Source organism: Ictalurus furcatus, chromosome 8 (assembly GCF_023375685.1).
Source record: "Ictalurus furcatus strain D&B chromosome 8, Billie_1.0, whole genome shotgun sequence".
NCBI classification, from domain to species: Eukaryota; Metazoa; Chordata; class Actinopteri; order Siluriformes; family Ictaluridae; genus Ictalurus; species Ictalurus furcatus.
The window spans coordinates 25,769,320-25,785,301 of NC_071262.1; the positions used below are offsets into that span (position 1 = coordinate 25,769,320).

The 15,982-nt window shown below is 40.3% G+C and overlaps 2 protein-coding genes across 3 annotated transcripts in view; one reads left to right on the forward strand and one right to left on the reverse strand.

Moving 5' to 3' along the window:
* The first annotated feature begins 4,762 nt into the window (after window positions 1–4,762).
* Window positions 4,763–12,376, forward strand: tmem33 (transmembrane protein 33). 2 transcript variants are annotated; one of them, XM_053631767.1, is made up of 9 exons: window positions 4,763–5,229; window positions 5,317–5,462; window positions 7,267–7,364; window positions 7,657–7,751; window positions 9,261–9,448; window positions 9,568–9,635; window positions 9,737–9,870; window positions 11,406–11,489; window positions 11,605–12,376. In XM_053631767.1, the coding sequence occupies exons 3-9, from the start codon at window positions 7,302–7,304 to the stop codon at window positions 11,732–11,734; spliced, it is 762 nt and encodes a 253-aa protein (XP_053487742.1). In that variant the 5' UTR covers window positions 4,763–5,229; window positions 5,317–5,462; window positions 7,267–7,301; the 3' UTR covers window positions 11,735–12,376. The 2 variants fall into 2 exon arrangements, with proteins under 2 accessions (XP_053487742.1, XP_053487741.1); XM_053631766.1 differs by lacking the exon at window positions 5,317–5,462.
* A 1,406-nt stretch (window positions 12,377–13,782) lies between these two features.
* The window catches only part of ccna2 (cyclin A2), a 4,440-nt gene continuing 2,240 nt past the window's right edge, over window positions 13,783–15,982 (reverse strand). The window contains exons 5-9 of the mRNA XM_053631765.1: window positions 15,951–15,982; window positions 15,664–15,868; window positions 15,436–15,549; window positions 14,314–14,447; window positions 13,783–14,194 (exon numbers count right to left, since the gene is read on the reverse strand). The exon at window positions 15,951–15,982 is cut by the window's right edge and continues 192 nt beyond it. Coding sequence (XP_053487740.1) covers window positions 14,143–14,194; window positions 14,314–14,447; window positions 15,436–15,549; window positions 15,664–15,868; window positions 15,951–15,982 — 537 coding nt within the window. The 3' untranslated portion in view covers window positions 13,783–14,142. The remainder of the gene's footprint in view (window positions 14,195–14,313; window positions 14,448–15,435; window positions 15,550–15,663; window positions 15,869–15,950) is intronic.

The window sequence follows — 15,982 nt, forward strand, 5'->3', positions numbered from 1 at the left end:
CCATGTAACCGAGAAGCTCCTGATTGGTGGAGCATGTCGACTGGTCAATCAGACAGACAGTCTGGATGCTTTGATGCTCTGAGCATGCTAGATCTGTTTGTGCACTTCTCTCATCTGTTTCTCTCCCACACTCGGTCTGTGTACTGCTCTCTCTTATCTTCTCTTTCTCTCCTCCACTGCCCTCTTCCATTCTTCTGGTCATCCTATCATCCCACTCTCTGGCATCCACCTCTTTCTCTACCTCTTGGTCAGGATCTTTTCTTCTTCCCACTTTTCCTCCATGTCTCTCTTCTTCTTGCCACTGAGGTACCTCGATGCCCAATGTTTGTGCAGCTGAGAGGACCTGCTCTCTGTTCTCATGTAACTGACCTGAGTAGAGCAGACTAACCAGGCTAAGCAGCGTGCAGGCATCCACAGCCTGGAGCTCAATTAGCCGTCTCTGCCCAGTCATGGGTACTGGCATGGAGGATAGAGTGCCGTAGAGCCTAGGACTGAAGGCAGACAGCACACAGCTGTGTACTGGCACTGACACACCTAGAGAACGAGATAGCAAGACACATGACAATTTTGCAGTTTAGAGTGATGACACACACATACACCCAACCCCCTCTCCCCCATCCACTTTATTAGGAATACCTGTACAATCATGCAGTTATCTAACCAGCCAATCGTGGCAGCCATGCAGGTGTTCCTAATAAAGTGGACAGTCAGTGTACACAGTATCTCACAAAAGTGAGTACACCCCTCACATTTTTGTAAATATTTAATTATATCTTTTCATGTGACAACACTGAAGAAATGACACTTTGCTACAATGTAAAGTAGTGAGTGTACAGCTTGTGTAACAGTGTAAATTTGCTGTCCCCTCAAAATAACTCAACACACAGCCATTAATGTCTAAACCGCTGGCAACAAAAGTGACTACATCAAATGTGTCCTACATCTCTACAGCACTTAGAAAACAGCATTTTGCACGCACGTCCTTGAAATATAATCACTGCGCTACTTCAGTAATTCATTTTTTACCTAAACGTCCTTTCCTTTTTTGAGTCTTCCATTATAGCATAATGCAGTTATTACAAGCAAGCAAGTGATATGCAACCAAATATTAAGTGTTATTTACATTAACACTATCGGTTCCAATACTATTGCTGACCTAAATAAAAAAAAGGTGGTCTGCCACCAAAGGTGCCATGTTCTATGTTGTTTAACAAAATCTAGATGTAAATATCAGGAAATGAATGCTGACGTTCTGATCTTTAGTCTCATATTCATCTTTGGTCTCAAACCCAAAAGTCTTCAGTGTGTAACAAAAACAAAAACTTTGGCCTTTCTGTTCCAATACTTTTAGGGGAGACTGCATATCAGTTTACCATATGCAGTATCTCACAAAAGTGAGTCCACCCCTCACATTTATGTAAATATTTGATTATATCTTTTCATGTGACAACACTGAAGAAATGACACTTTGCTACAATGTAAAGTAGTGAGTGTACAGCTTGTGTGTGTGTGTGTGTGTCCCACCTTGAGTTTGTAGGACAGTGTCACAGAACTCATCCCTGTTCTGCTGCTTCTGCAACTGTCTCAGAAGCAATGTCTCAAACTGCAGCATTTCTGCATTTCAGACACATATGAGCCGTTAAGTGACAGGAAAAATAACAGAGCAGATGAGAAGTTCTGAAAAGTTAAAGCCATACTAGGAGTGGTCACACTGCATGCATGCATGCATGCATGTGTAGTATGACAGTTCATAGGATGGCTTTAACTTTTCATGCATGCATGCGCTGCACGTTTAAGCAGAAACAGATGATTAAGTCAGTCTGGAAACCGCGACTACTAACCAAGCCAAATTAACCCAAACTCTGTCCCAGCTGACCAGTTACCACCAATGTACAACTCAGTTTTACTCAATAAAACACCACCCTAACCTTTTTAGCCTTCCTCCGACTCCTGTAAACCACGAACCCCCGGCGTTTTTCGATCACATTAGGCGGTAAACACACCGCAAACGTATCCTGCCCGGTGTTTTCGGTGTACTGCGTGTTGCTAATGCTTACAGGTGTCGCGCGCATCTCTGCAGCTCCGAGCTCCTCTCACTCACGCGCCGCAGACCGACACCGCGCTTGCGAAGAAGTTTCTCCATGGAAACGTCTCTAATGAACACCGTGACTGTGTGTCAGTTAGCATAAAACCCTTAATTAGCGTGTATACAACTTATAATCATGTGTGTATCATAGTTGGTGTGTGATTTCCATCTAACCGAACAATAAAAGTCCAGAAGATACTCGAGTAATGTCCAGTGTGTTATGTTTACCATGATGTGCACCGTTTGTTTATGTATTTATGTGTGTTTAAAACAGGCTGGAGACTTATATTGTCGGTTGATGTTTTATTGACAGTTTTAATAGGGATTATTTCACTCATTTATCACTAAAGTACGGAAGCCCTAAGCGGCCACGCATTATTTATTTATTTATTTCTGTTGTTTTCTCGTGATCTAGACATAACAAAAGTTGTTTAATTGTGATCTCGACATAACAAAAAGGCGTTTTCTCGTGACTTCGATTTAATTTTCTTGTAATCTTGACATAACCAAAAGCTGTTTTCTCACTTTGTAATTTCATCCTGAGAAAATCTGATGCTTTGTGAATGGGACTGGTGTTTAATGCACGTTGGCATCTTCGCCATCATAAATATAATAATTGGCCGGTGTAGAGATGGACTTTATCTCCGCATTAAGAGAGAGAGAGATGTCCCCCTTCTCAAGTGTCTTGAAGTCGTCAATCCTGCAGGGATGAGGTATTTTTGTAGGCCACCCCGGAAGTTAGCATCACTCTGAATCCCTCGATAAAAAAAAGCCAATAGGATTTTTTCCTCCATTGGCTTTTGGATTATTGCAGAAAATACACTCTGTTGACCCACAAAAGTTTATGATTCTTACACGTTTCGTTCATTAAGATGAGATTCATAAGATTTTGAAGCCTATACACTCGCCAGAACTAAAAAGCTAATGTTCTGTTGCTATAAACGAACTACACCACGGTCGCATGATTTCAACGTCACCACCACTACGCTTCCGACAACTCTTTCAATCTTTATTAACAAATAAAAAAACAACCATACAATTGAAAAATACTATAAATCGATAGCTCTACAAGTTGGAAAGTTTGAATTGGAATAGTTTGCAAGAGTGTGAGTATAAACACAACGAGGCTGTAGTAGAGGAGTTTTCCTGTTCGGTGTGATGACGTTTAATGTCCTCGACAACATTTAGCCACTTGTTAACAACCGTCTTTTTCAAAGACACGTAAAAGCTTGTAAAATTAAAAATTCCCGAGTGGGGTATTACTGATGTATTTTATGGCGTAGTATAAAACATGAGCATATCTTGAGCTTGTGTTAACCATAGACCTTATTTCAGGCATTTAACAACAACAACAACAAAACCATTCAAAACCCCCATTGATTTCGGGATGTCCAGTACACAGGAAAATTAAGTCGAGATCGCAAGAAAACAACAGAATTTTTTATTTTTTTTTTTTAATAAGTAAACAACAGATAAAATAATAACACTGCATGGCCACTTAGGGCTTCCGTACTTACTTACTAAGTACTACTTTTCAATTCTTAAATTACACATAAATGTAGTAGTAATAATTAGTAGTTATGAAGGGAGTACAAATAATGGGAGGTGGTTGTTGGGGGATGAACCTTTTATTAAGATCTTCTCAAAGGAGGTTAAGACAACAGAGGGGTTCAGGTGTTTTACGAAAATGACTTACTAAATAATTTTATGGATAAACACTAAAATAGGACGCTCTTAGCGTTTCTCGAGATGTGTCAGAAATTTATATCTAAATTGAAAACACCCCTACAACGGACCATACCATTTCAGTGTGAGCTGTTAGCACTGCGTCAGTCTGGACTCCATCGTTACATACTGATTTCATGTTTTAAATCTAGTTTAGTCTTATAAGTTTAAATGTTTACCATCCTTATGTCCAAAAGCACATCCAGTTTATGATATAGTGCACTAGTGTATATTATAGTCATGTCTAAATTGTCTGATAAATCTGAATCAGACAGAACTAGCCAAGAAAGATTTCACTTTAACTAGGCAAGTTAAATAAACTGTGCAGGAAATAAAAGATATGACAGTATAATGATTAATATGTTAGGATAAATAAAGGTGAACATATACAAGATGATTATATACAAATTCAACAGATTTTGTTATATCTGCAAGTATAGATTGAATATCTACAGAATTACATATAGTGTATCATATAGACTGTGTGTGTGTGTGTGTGTGTTGGTGTTTATGGACTTCAGTTTCTTAATTGCAAGCATTACAAAGAGCAAAGGCACATAAGACTTGTATAAGACACACAAGACAAAGTGTAGAGACAATAAAAAAATAAGTATCCTCGTACAGAATGCACATTGCAATATGCACGTACATCTGATATATACTGTACACATAATGTACATGAATGTCACAATGTGGTGTGTGTGTGTGTGTGTGTGTGGGTGATATGTGTGTTGTTGGAATGAATGATGATATGATATGAGAACAGTCCATGTCCTTGTAGGTGCAGCTGGGTGTGAGAATAGGGCTGGATTTAGTGATTTGAGGGCCCTAGGTAAAATAGAGGAATGGGGCCCTCATTTTTGTGTTTTAATATCAATATTTAAAATTTCAGTATACGTTGTTTCCTTCCATCCATCCATCTTCTATACCGCTTATCTTACAGGGTCGTGGGGAACCTGGAGCATATCACAGGGAGCATGGGGCACAAGGCGGGGTACATCCTGGACTGGGTGCCAATCCATCGCAGGGCACACTCACACACACCCATTCATACACTACGGATACTTTGGACATGCCAGTCAGCCTACCATGCATATCTTTGGACTGGAGGAGGAAACCGGGGTACCGGGGGGATTAAATCTAGAATGGGATGTTCACCTAGGACTTATGGACGTGATGGTCAGGTGTCAACAAACTTTTGGCTGAGTGAGGAGTATTGTAATGATCAATTTCAACAGTAGTTGGCGCCAAAGCACCGGTGTAAGGAAGGAAAAGCCGAAAAAGGAGAAGAAGAAGAAAACGAGGCAAGGTCAGCTGATTTGTCGCTTTTCCTGTGAATCAATTAGAAACGCAGCTGTTAGCAACTACTGGGCTGGCTCTATTTTATTCACCTTACTGTCCATTAAAAGACATTCCAGGTATGTATATATGTGAATGTTTCAGTATACGAAGCCGTATGTCTGTAAATAATATTAGACATCCCTCTGTGTGTGTGTGGTTTGTAGTTAAGGTTAGCTAGCTTCCCAGCAACGGTGCCACTTTCTAGACGTTTCCATACCCCGAGCGCAAGGCGTTAAGACATGTCTGGCCAAATGAGTGAATTATATGGCTGTATCGAGGGATGATTAAAGTCAGCATTCAGAAGTTACAGGTAAAACAACGCGTTAGTTATAGAAATGTAAAAATAACAATGAAATGACAGGGTACATGATGACCACGCTGTATTCTCCCTATAGCGCTAGTGGTCGCGGTATGTGGGCTGCATCTCAAACTGCGCCTCGGTCCTTGAACGGAGTGCACTACGGAGTGTGTACTTTCACTGCTGTACGGTCACACTTTAGGCAGCAGGCAGACATTTGGGATTCGGCCATTCTCTTTGTTAACATATCTGCACTGTGTTCCAACTGGATGGTCAAAGAAAGTGAACACGGTCAAGCTGAAGGTTTTTTTTTATTTTATTTTTTTAAAGCTGGTCTTTGTGTTTATGTGCAAAATAAAGGTGGTTGGCATCTCATTTCTTCAGGCACAAAATATAAAGTAAACTGGTCAAAAACTGTCCGATACCTCAATTTTGTTTGTTTATTTATTTATTTTTACATTTAAATGATTGACTGACTCTGTAGTAGATCCACACACATTATTGTAAACAACTTAGTATTTAGTGAGGAAAGTGAGATTTATCGTCATTAACTGTGTGGGATTTGTTTAATTCTTCTGTGTTTCTGTATGTCCCTTCCTTCCTTACTATACTTCTGCACTTCCTTCCTTCTGTTCCTCCTTCCTTCCTTCCTTACTATACTTCTGTACGTCCTTCCTTCCTTCCATACTTCCTTCTTTTTATACTTCTGTACTTCCTTACTTTCTTCTGTACTTCCTTCCTTTCTATACTTCTGTACTTCCTTCCTTCCTTACTATACTTCCTTTCGTACTTCCTTCCTTCCTATACTTATGTACTTCCGTCCTTTCTATACGCATGTACTTCCTTTCGTACTTCCTTCCTTACAATACGTATGTACTTCCGTACTTCCTTCCTTCCTGTACTTCCTTCCTTCCTTTTATACTTCCTTCTTTTTATACTTCATTCATTCCTATACTTCTGTACCTCCTACCTTCCGTACCTCCTTCCTTCTGTTCCCCCTTCCTTACTGCTTCCTTCTTTCCTTCCTTACACCTTCCTTCTCTTCCTCCTCCCTCCCTCCCTTCCTCCTCCCTCCCTCCCTTCCTTCTGTACTTCCATACATCCTTATTTTCTTCTTTGCTCTGTACTGCTTTCCTTTCCTGCTTACATTTACATTTATGGCATTTGGCAGACGCCTCTATCCATTATCAGTCGACTTACATTTATCTCATTTATACATCTAGTCCTTCCTTCCTTTCTCCCTTCCCTATTTCCTTCCTTCGTAAGTAAGCACTTTATCCTGGTCAGGACTGCAGTGGATCCGGCACCCGTCCCAGGGAATAAGCTCTGGATGTGACTCCAGTCTATCACACAGCGCCACACACACATTCACACACTCGTTCACATCTAGGCCCAGTTCAGCGTAGACAGGCCACCTATGATATGTTTTTGGGTGTAGGGAGGAAACCAAAGAACCCAGAGGAAACCCACATGAATGTGCTGAGAACATGTGAAACTTCACACTGACGTTAACCCGAGCTCAGGATTGAACCCAGTGCTTTGGTTAATGTTCAGTATAAATTGGATATTGTCCTACTAACAGTTTAGTGTGTGTGTGTGTGTGTGTGTTCTACTAGGAACATTACTATATTTTCAATTCCACTCTGTCACTGATTCACATCAAAATATTTTGGTTTCTAAGTTAAACAAAAAAAAAATTAAACTGTAGTGTGAAGCGTTTTGTTATAACCTTATCCGCTTTGCTTTAGTGTCGTTGGCGTCATTTTAAATTTATTGTGCTCATTACTTATGCTTTTTTTTCCCTTCTGCCCCCCAGAGTGAAGATTGAGACCCTCCCCTCCCCCCCAAAAGATGGCCGACACAGAGCAGCAAAATTCTCCTCCTCCTCCTCCTCCTCCTCAGACCGGGCCTGCAGTGAGTCGCCCAAAATATTTCAGCATGGGTTTGATTTAATCTGCATCCCTGTTGATTTACAGAATCTCTGTTTAAAAAAAAAAAAAAAAAAAAAAATATATATATATATATATATATATATATATATATATATATATATATATATATATATATATATACACACATATACATATAATTAAAAAAAAATAATAATAATGCTGTCTGAAATTTTGGTCAAGAACAAATGCCTAAATATGAATTGAGACTGTAATACCAGAATATATCAAATTGAGCGTTTTTGTGTGTCTTGCAGCAATTCCTGTTGAGTAACAAACTGGAGACGGCCATGTGGCTCTCGCGTCTCTTCACGGTCTACTGCTCCATCATGTTCATCCTTCCTCTCCTCGGGTTAGTCATTTAACATCCAAGCAGCTCTGACTTGATTTTGTCTTTTCTTGACCTAGTTGACCTAGCGAACTAGCACGAGGATGCGTTTTTGATAAAGCTCTTCTGGATTAAAGGCGTCTGCTAAAAGGCTGTAAACGTAATAGACGTGCAGTCTAAACTTGACAGTACAGGTGCATCTCAAAAAATTAGAATATCGTGGAAAAGTTCATTTTTTCCCCCCGTAACTTAATTCAAAAAGTGGAACTTTCATATATTCTAGATTCATTACACACATAAAGTGAAATATGTCAAGCCTTTTATTTTTGTTTTTGTTTTAATCTTGATGATTACTTCTTGCAGCTCACGGAAATCAAAAATCCAGTATCTCAAAATATTAGAATAAAGAATTTATAATACAGAAATGTCGACCTGATGAAAAATATGTTCATTTATGCACTCGATAGTCGGTCGGGGCTTTAATCCTTTTGTATGAATTACTGCATCAATGCGGCGTGGCATGGAGGCGATCAGGTTGCTTTGATAGCGGCCTTCAGCTCGTCTGTATTGTTGGGTCTGGTGTCTCTCATAGATTCTCTATGGGGTTCAGGTCCGGCGAGTCGGCTGGCCAATCAAGCACAGTAACACCGTGGTCAGTAAACCAGTTACTAGTAGTTTTGGCACTGTGAGCAGGTGTCCAAGTCCTGCTGGAAAAGGAAATCAGCGTCTCCATAAAGCTCGTCAGCAGATGGAAGCATGAAGTGCTCTAAAATCTCCAGGTAGACGCGGCATCGACTCTCGACTTGAGAAAACACACTGGACCAACACCAGCAGATGACATGGCAACCCAAATCATCACTGACTGTGGAAACTTCACACTGGACTTCAAGCAACTTAGATTCTGTTCCTCTCCACTCTTCCTCCAGACTCTGCGACCTTGATTTCCAAATGAAATGCAGCATTTACTTCCATCTTCCCCGTGATTGTGGTCGTGTGTACTGAACCGGACTGAGAGATTAAAGCCTCAGGAAACCTTCGCAGGTGTTTTGAATTAATTCGCTGATTAGAGTCTTCTCAGGTCGACATTTCTGTATTATAAATTCTTTATTCTAATATTTTGAGATACTGGGTTTTTGGGTTCCGTGAGCTGTAAGCCGTAATCATCAAGATAAAAAAAAAAAAAGGCTTGAAATATTTCACATTGTGTAATGAATGTAGAATATATGAAAGTTTCACTTTTTTGATTAAATTACGGGGGAAAAAATGTACTTTTCCACAATATTCTAATTTTTTGAGATGCACCTGTATATTCCATATATATAAATAAAATGTATGTGTGTGTAAGTGCAGTAATACTTGATGTACAGATTAAACCATTTGAGGTTTACATCAGTTGATTTTCTTATGCGTGAATTTACACACACTAAGTAGCACGAGTAGGATCATCTGATCACCTGATATTAATCCTGGGCTGGTTTCATTTTGTGTGCGCGCAACCAAAAGCTTACTAAATGCACTCCTCATGTCTCTCAGGCCAATTGCAGCAGCTAACTTCTACCAAAGGGCTCTCTTGGCCAACGCTTTGACCAGCGCGCTGCGTCTGCACCAGAGGCTTCCTCGCTTCCAGCTGAGCCGAGCCTTCCTTTCACAGGCGTTACAGGAAGACAGCTGCCATTACCTCCTCTACTCACTCATCCTGGTCAACTCCTACCCCATCACCAGTATCCTCTCACTATACTCTGACCTTATTCACGATAGCACTCGTGAGAAGTAACGCTCTAGTGTTGTGAAAAATCCCTTGCGTCTGTGTGTCGTTTTGCTCCTTAACAGCAGTTTTCAGTGAGCATATTCCCGGTGTTCCTCTTCTCACTGCTTCATGCCACCACGTACACTAAGAAGGTTCTTGACGTAAGTCCGTTTAGACGTAAATCCTTACTGTTTAAGCTGCAGAGCCCTTTTTATTTTCATTTTTACTCTTTTTCACTATGCTGCTTGTTTACGTCCTCTAGACGATGGGACCGGACAGTCTGCTGTTCGTACGGAACTTCCTGAACAAGCTCACGGCCAATCAGCAGAACATTCTCAAGTTCATCGCCTGCAATGAGATCTTCCTGATGCCAGCTACTGTCTTCATGCTCTTCAGGTAGCTTTGAAAGTCGGTTTTTTTTTTTTTTTTGGTATGTTAATAGTAAATAACTTGACAATGAAGGATTCTGATTGGTCAGAAGGTGTGGATTAATTTTCTGTAACAGCAGCTCTGACATTAGTTCTGACTGCAAGGCAAATCACAGATTTGTATTAATGTGCTCTTTCCATTACTGTATACTAATACGTTTCTATAGTAACAGCTAATCAGAGGGAGTTATGTGGTCAGGTGGATACGCTACATAATCTAAGAGGATTCAGTAAGGAATAACACGCTGAGACCGTGCTGCTGTATGAGAATAAGGCATGCCTGGGGTGTGATGCAGAGCTACACATAGCTACACACAGCTGAGTGCTGCTACTCCTGAAAGTGCATTATTTCTCTCTCGGAAAGTCAAAAGCTTGCTTCACTGGCATGACAAATATGTTCTCTCTCTTTCTCTCTCGCTCGCTTGCTCTCTGTCTCTCTCTCTCACCCTCGCTCTCTGTCTCTCTCTCTCACGCTCGCTCTCTGTCTCTCTCTCTCACGCTCGCTCTCTGTCTCTCTCTCTCACGCTCGCTCTCTGTCTCTCTCACGCTCGCTCGCTCTCTGTCTCGCTCTCTCACGCTCGCTCGCTCTCTGTCTCGCTCTCTCACGCTCGCTCGCTCTCTGTCTCGCTCTCTCACGCTCGCTCGCTCTCTGTCTCGCTCTCTCACGCTCGCTCGCTCTCTCACTCTCGCTCTGTCTCGCTCTCTCTCGTGCTCTCTGTCTCGCGCTCTCTCTCACACTCGCTCTCTGTCTCTCAGAAAATGCAGTGTGTTAACTCCTCTGTCCTGAACACTTTTCCGTGCTGGGAAACTTTGACCGTTACAAAGCACTTACAACCGAGACTCCTTCCATTAAACATTACATAAACGTCTCATAACAAAAAAAATCACCACATTTACGATTATATGTTTTACTTCGTTGAACAACACGTCTTTGTTGTTGGTCTTAGATTGTGTGGAGCGCCCGCCATACAAATCCCTGTGTACGAGCCATTAATACAGAAACAATGCACACCTTCTGACCAATTGGATTCAAGCATTCCACCATGCTGCGGTATAAATAAAACATTTCTTCAACAAAGAAAAATGTGCAGGTATTGATTTCTGTTACGAGACATTTATAGGAGGAGTCATCAGTGTGAGTGCTTTATAAGGGTCAGGATGTTCTCTGCTGTGGGAGAGTCTTCAGGACAGAGGGCTTTGCATTTTTGAGAGCTGTGTGGAGGGTTTTTATGAGTGGATGACGTGACTGAAGTATAGTTTATAGCTGCTATAACATTTGTTGGTGACTCGTTTCGCAGATAACATTAAACTGTAACTATAAAAAATAAAAATGGGCAGATTTCTGTGGATTCACGTTGACACGCCACACCGCAGCTCCCCACCATGTGGTGGCATTGATTTATTTTCCTATAACCGCACACCACTTTGTGTGTTATACCTTATATAAAAGTGTGAGTATTTGGTGTGACCTCTGTTTTGTTTTGGTCCCGCTCCCCCTCTCAGCGGACAGGGCAGCCTGCTGCAGCCCTTCATTTATTACCGCTTTCTGACTTTGCGTTACGCCTCCAGACGAAACCCTTACTGTCGGTAAGCACTTTTTTTTTCTTTCTTTTTCTTTCTTCACGCACGTATACATGTAGGGCTTTTTGCAGTCTGGGATTTACTGACCTTCTGATATTTTGGCCGTCCCCTTCTCTGTCAGGACCCTGTTCACAGAGTTGAGGATTCTCCTGGAGCACTTTGTGATGAAGCCCGCCTGCCCGGCCTTCTTCAGGAGGATGTGCCTCAATAGCATCGCCTTCGTCAGCCGCCTGGCTCCTACAGGAGTCTAAATACACTGTGTATCAATACATACTCCAGCACGACACAGCACCACACACTGATAAATACACACAATTACACTTCTAAGCTCCTACAACGTGACTAGCTGGGAGAGAGTTCCTCCACTGTAGGTTTCTGAGCAGGCAGACGATGCTCTTGCTCTCGACGTCCTGCTGATCTCGTCTTCTGCATGGAAAACAGTTGGTATTTTGGAGAAATTCCACAGATCTGAAAGGCTGACAGACAAAAAAAAAAGCAGCAAACACTATATATACACATGGTGTGTTGTAAAATTGTTCCAGCTCTTTGGTCAGTGCTTTTCAAAGATTATTTATGAAATTACTATTAAGTATGGATGCCTTTCTTATGGGGTGGATGAGAAAATATTTAAGCTTAACATAGAATAAATAATTGCTAGGTATATATAGTTTTAGTGCTTCCTGTGTAGGGAAGAAAGATTTTGATCTGTCATTGTGTGTGTGTGTGGTTTTGTTGGATTGTGGTCTTAAATTTGTTAATTTTTTTTTTAAAATTTTTATGTAGTTGAGCTGGATTATCTTGAAATCGACATGTAACCTGTTGGTTAATTTTTTTTGTACCTGAGAATAGGAGAGAACCTTATGAATTTTTGTTTTGTTTGCTTTAAATGAACAGATATTAAACACTTAATGATGTAATGTACTCCTTTATTAAAATGCTGCCTCGAATGTGAAAGGCTCAAAGTAAGAGCGTTTCCTTTCATGAAAGAAAGGCAAATTTAATCAGATCCTTTGCTCACATTTTTTTAAGTTCTATTTATTAACTTGTTTGTGTAATTAAAGTAAATCAATAAACTTGACCTAATTCTAATCGAAACTTTTACCTTGAATGCAGTCAAGTTATAGCTTCATGTGGAGGAGAAGGATGTGGGTTTCTGAGTTGTATGCAAAAGTGTAAGCAGAGGTGGAGGTACACTACTTAAAACATTTAAACAGTAAAAGGAAATGAATAAAGTAGTGGATATGATATGGGATTAAATATGAATGGTACAAAGAACAGTAAAAAAAAAAAAAAAAAAAATCTATACAGGCTGCTTGAGGAAAATAACTAAAATCCAAATGCAAGATGTGATACAAGTCTGTACTGTAATACTTAGCTGCCGGAGTACATTTTGGGAGCTGTATAAAATCAGGAAAGTTAATTACCCCCACTTCAGTTAGCAGTTATAAGTATCTCTTATTTTACAGCCCCAGCACATGGCCAAATCAGTAAGCTTCCTACAGCAAACATTTAGGATAAAGAATAACACTAACCAGTTGGATCTTCATTTCTGATTGGGCAGAATTGTTTTCTATAACAGCAGCTTTAGAGTAGAGTAGTGCTGGCTGTAAAGCTGTTGTGCCAATGTTTCTATAGTAACAAGTGTTCATTAACACAACATTTCTAGCTTCTAAAGAGGAATGTGAAAAGATTTCCATCCAAGTTGTGAATTTAACTTGTAAAATATTAGAACATAAAAATAAAGTCTCCTTCCTGAGTGTTCAAGAGGACAAATTAGTCAATTCTGGGGAAACTGGAGGATCTCACTTTCACCACCATTTTTACTTTTCTGAGCCAGTTATCTAATCACTTGGGGTATTTTGTTTTTTTTCTTAAAAATGCAAAAAGTCACATGACTTGATACAAATTAATGTATGTTTGTAAATAAATGTAAATGTTTCCATTGTAGTATAATTGTTTTTTTTTTCCTAAACTGCCTCAATTGAGCACACAAGTGCATTTGAGTTTTTATTCACATCTGGTGTTTCCATCCTGCATTTTACACAATATACCAAAAACTCACATAAAAAGACATGGATGGAAACAGCTGATGTGAGGAACTGTTGCCTCATTCCCTTTATACCATTTCAGGACAGTAAGACCACCATGTTTTCCTGGAACATACCATGAGGAGTTGTTATATAGCCCCCAGTCAAATTCCAGTATCCAACCCACCCAAATCCTTAGGCATGATAGTGCACCATAATTTAACCTAAAACAAAAAACCCCCACCACAAAGTAATGCTCACAAGTTTGTTTGTTTTTTTATATAGAAAAACCCAGTGGTTTATTTAGATATCAAGGTGGAAAAATATCTCCATTGAAATTGTATAGAAAACCACTTTTGTTGCCTTCATTAAAAAAAAAAGTAAAAATGCTTTAAGGATTATCTACTGTACAAAATATCTGGATGCATCAAGCATAAAAAAACAGCAGTCCTTCAGGACTGCACAAAATATACATGACATGCTAATTTCACCATATCCTCCACACAGGAAGGCTACGGTGTCAGTTATTGCAGTTACATGTTTATGCAACGTGAGGACTATACACACACAATTCCTGTTAGAGTCGGGAATTTGAGGGGAGGGGATGGGGAGGGGGGGGGGGGGAGTCAGGGTCAATTCAACATCAGCTTCTGTGGGGGTTCGAGGAGAGAAACTTCATGGTGTCTAAGAAAAGAAAAAGAAAAAAACAAACAAAAAAAAACATTAATCATAAATTAAAAACAAAAACATTCAAAACACAAGCAAGATGATATACAGAACAAGTTAAAAGTTGTCCCGCTTACTTCGTGCCCTTATATTTCTCTCTGATGGACTGCTGTGCGTGCTGAGCAGCACCGAGGTAGGTCTGATGGAGATCTTGGATGCATGGCATGAGGTCTTCCAATGTGTAACCAGTCATCTCAGCCAGAGCCTTGGACTGAATGATTAACAAAAGCAAATATTCAATTCATATTGAATATTAAAATGGTAAAATTACATGAAGGGCTCAGAGACACTACAATATGCGTCTTCAATTATGAGTCACCCAAAATGGCTTCCCAAGATAGATACGGCGCTACAAAGTGTACTATACAGCTTTAGTATCAGAGAAATGAGTCTTCAGGACATGCAGTTACAGGAAAATCATCAACTTCAGAGTGATACCGATAACTGCTTAATCACACCACACTGATTAATTTCCTATAACGGCACATCAGTGGTTTATTCCTTACATACATGTTACTGTAGTCCATTTCAGCCTGAGAAACTGAGCCAAAATACAAACTCGTGTTGATAGTTTTCATAACCTGATATAGTTTAGCAGAATATTGGACCAGTTAAAACTGGTATACGATATCCACGCGTATTACTGTATATGAATCGAATTGCCAGTTATAGACATGCCGATTCATTGACTTAAGCTCAGATATAACCATCCACAATTTTTTTTTATAAAAATCTATGAATCCATGGCAGCATGACAAGTTTCCCCAAACCTCACCATGTCTGAAGATGGAAGGCTTAAATGGAGCTGATGCACAACAAGCATGTGGATTTTATTTACACTACTTTTTTTTTTTTTTTTTTTTTTTTTTTAACACCTAGTTGTGGTGAAATTTTTATAAGACTGTATTTTCTTTAGTTATCTGGTATCTAGTCACCGGGAACTACTGAAGGTCTTTAATCCAAGCCACAATAACTCACTTCAACTAGACTTAAAGTTTTCTGTAAATACCAATTTCAGGAATACAAAACCCAGAGTAATGCAAACATCATTTAAAACATGTACGGAAGAGTTGTGCTGAGAAAGCCTGTGGAATTAGTTCACAGTTAAAGTAGTCCCTGACTATTCAAACTCCTGAGCCTCCACTATATACGGCGTAGGAAGCCATTTCTGAGTAAGCTGTACCGTATATCCAACTTACCCAAGAAGCCCCTGTGATGGTGTAGTTTGCCAAAATAAAGGCAGCAGCAGCCATTTGAGAGGGGAGATACTTCAGGAAGGGGTCTGCATCCACTAAACTTAACTCTCCGAGAAACTGAGGGGAAAATAAAAACAAGCGGCGAAGTCTTCAGTGTGACAAGCCACTGTCTTGGACAGAAAGTTCAATAGTGACCAAAACCGCCAACGCACCAAGGACAGCTTCACTCACCATGGACAAGCTCTCGACTTTGTTGCAGACTCGCTGCTTGAGGAAGTACTGCGTGAGAAACTGGACGATCGTTGGTGCGGCCAGATCAAAAGACAGGACCTTCAGGACCAGATGCTCCATTCTTAACACTTGCTTCTTTGAGTAGGTGTCGTCAGTGATGTAGACAAACTCTGCCACCTCTGGGGGGTAGATCTCTTCAAACTTCCTGTAACGAGAGCACGAGACATAGCCCGTAAATAGGACAAAGCAACACAAGCGAGGCTGGATGAAAGGAGACAAAAACTCACGAAGCCAAGAGCATGGCTGCCGTGCCGACGAG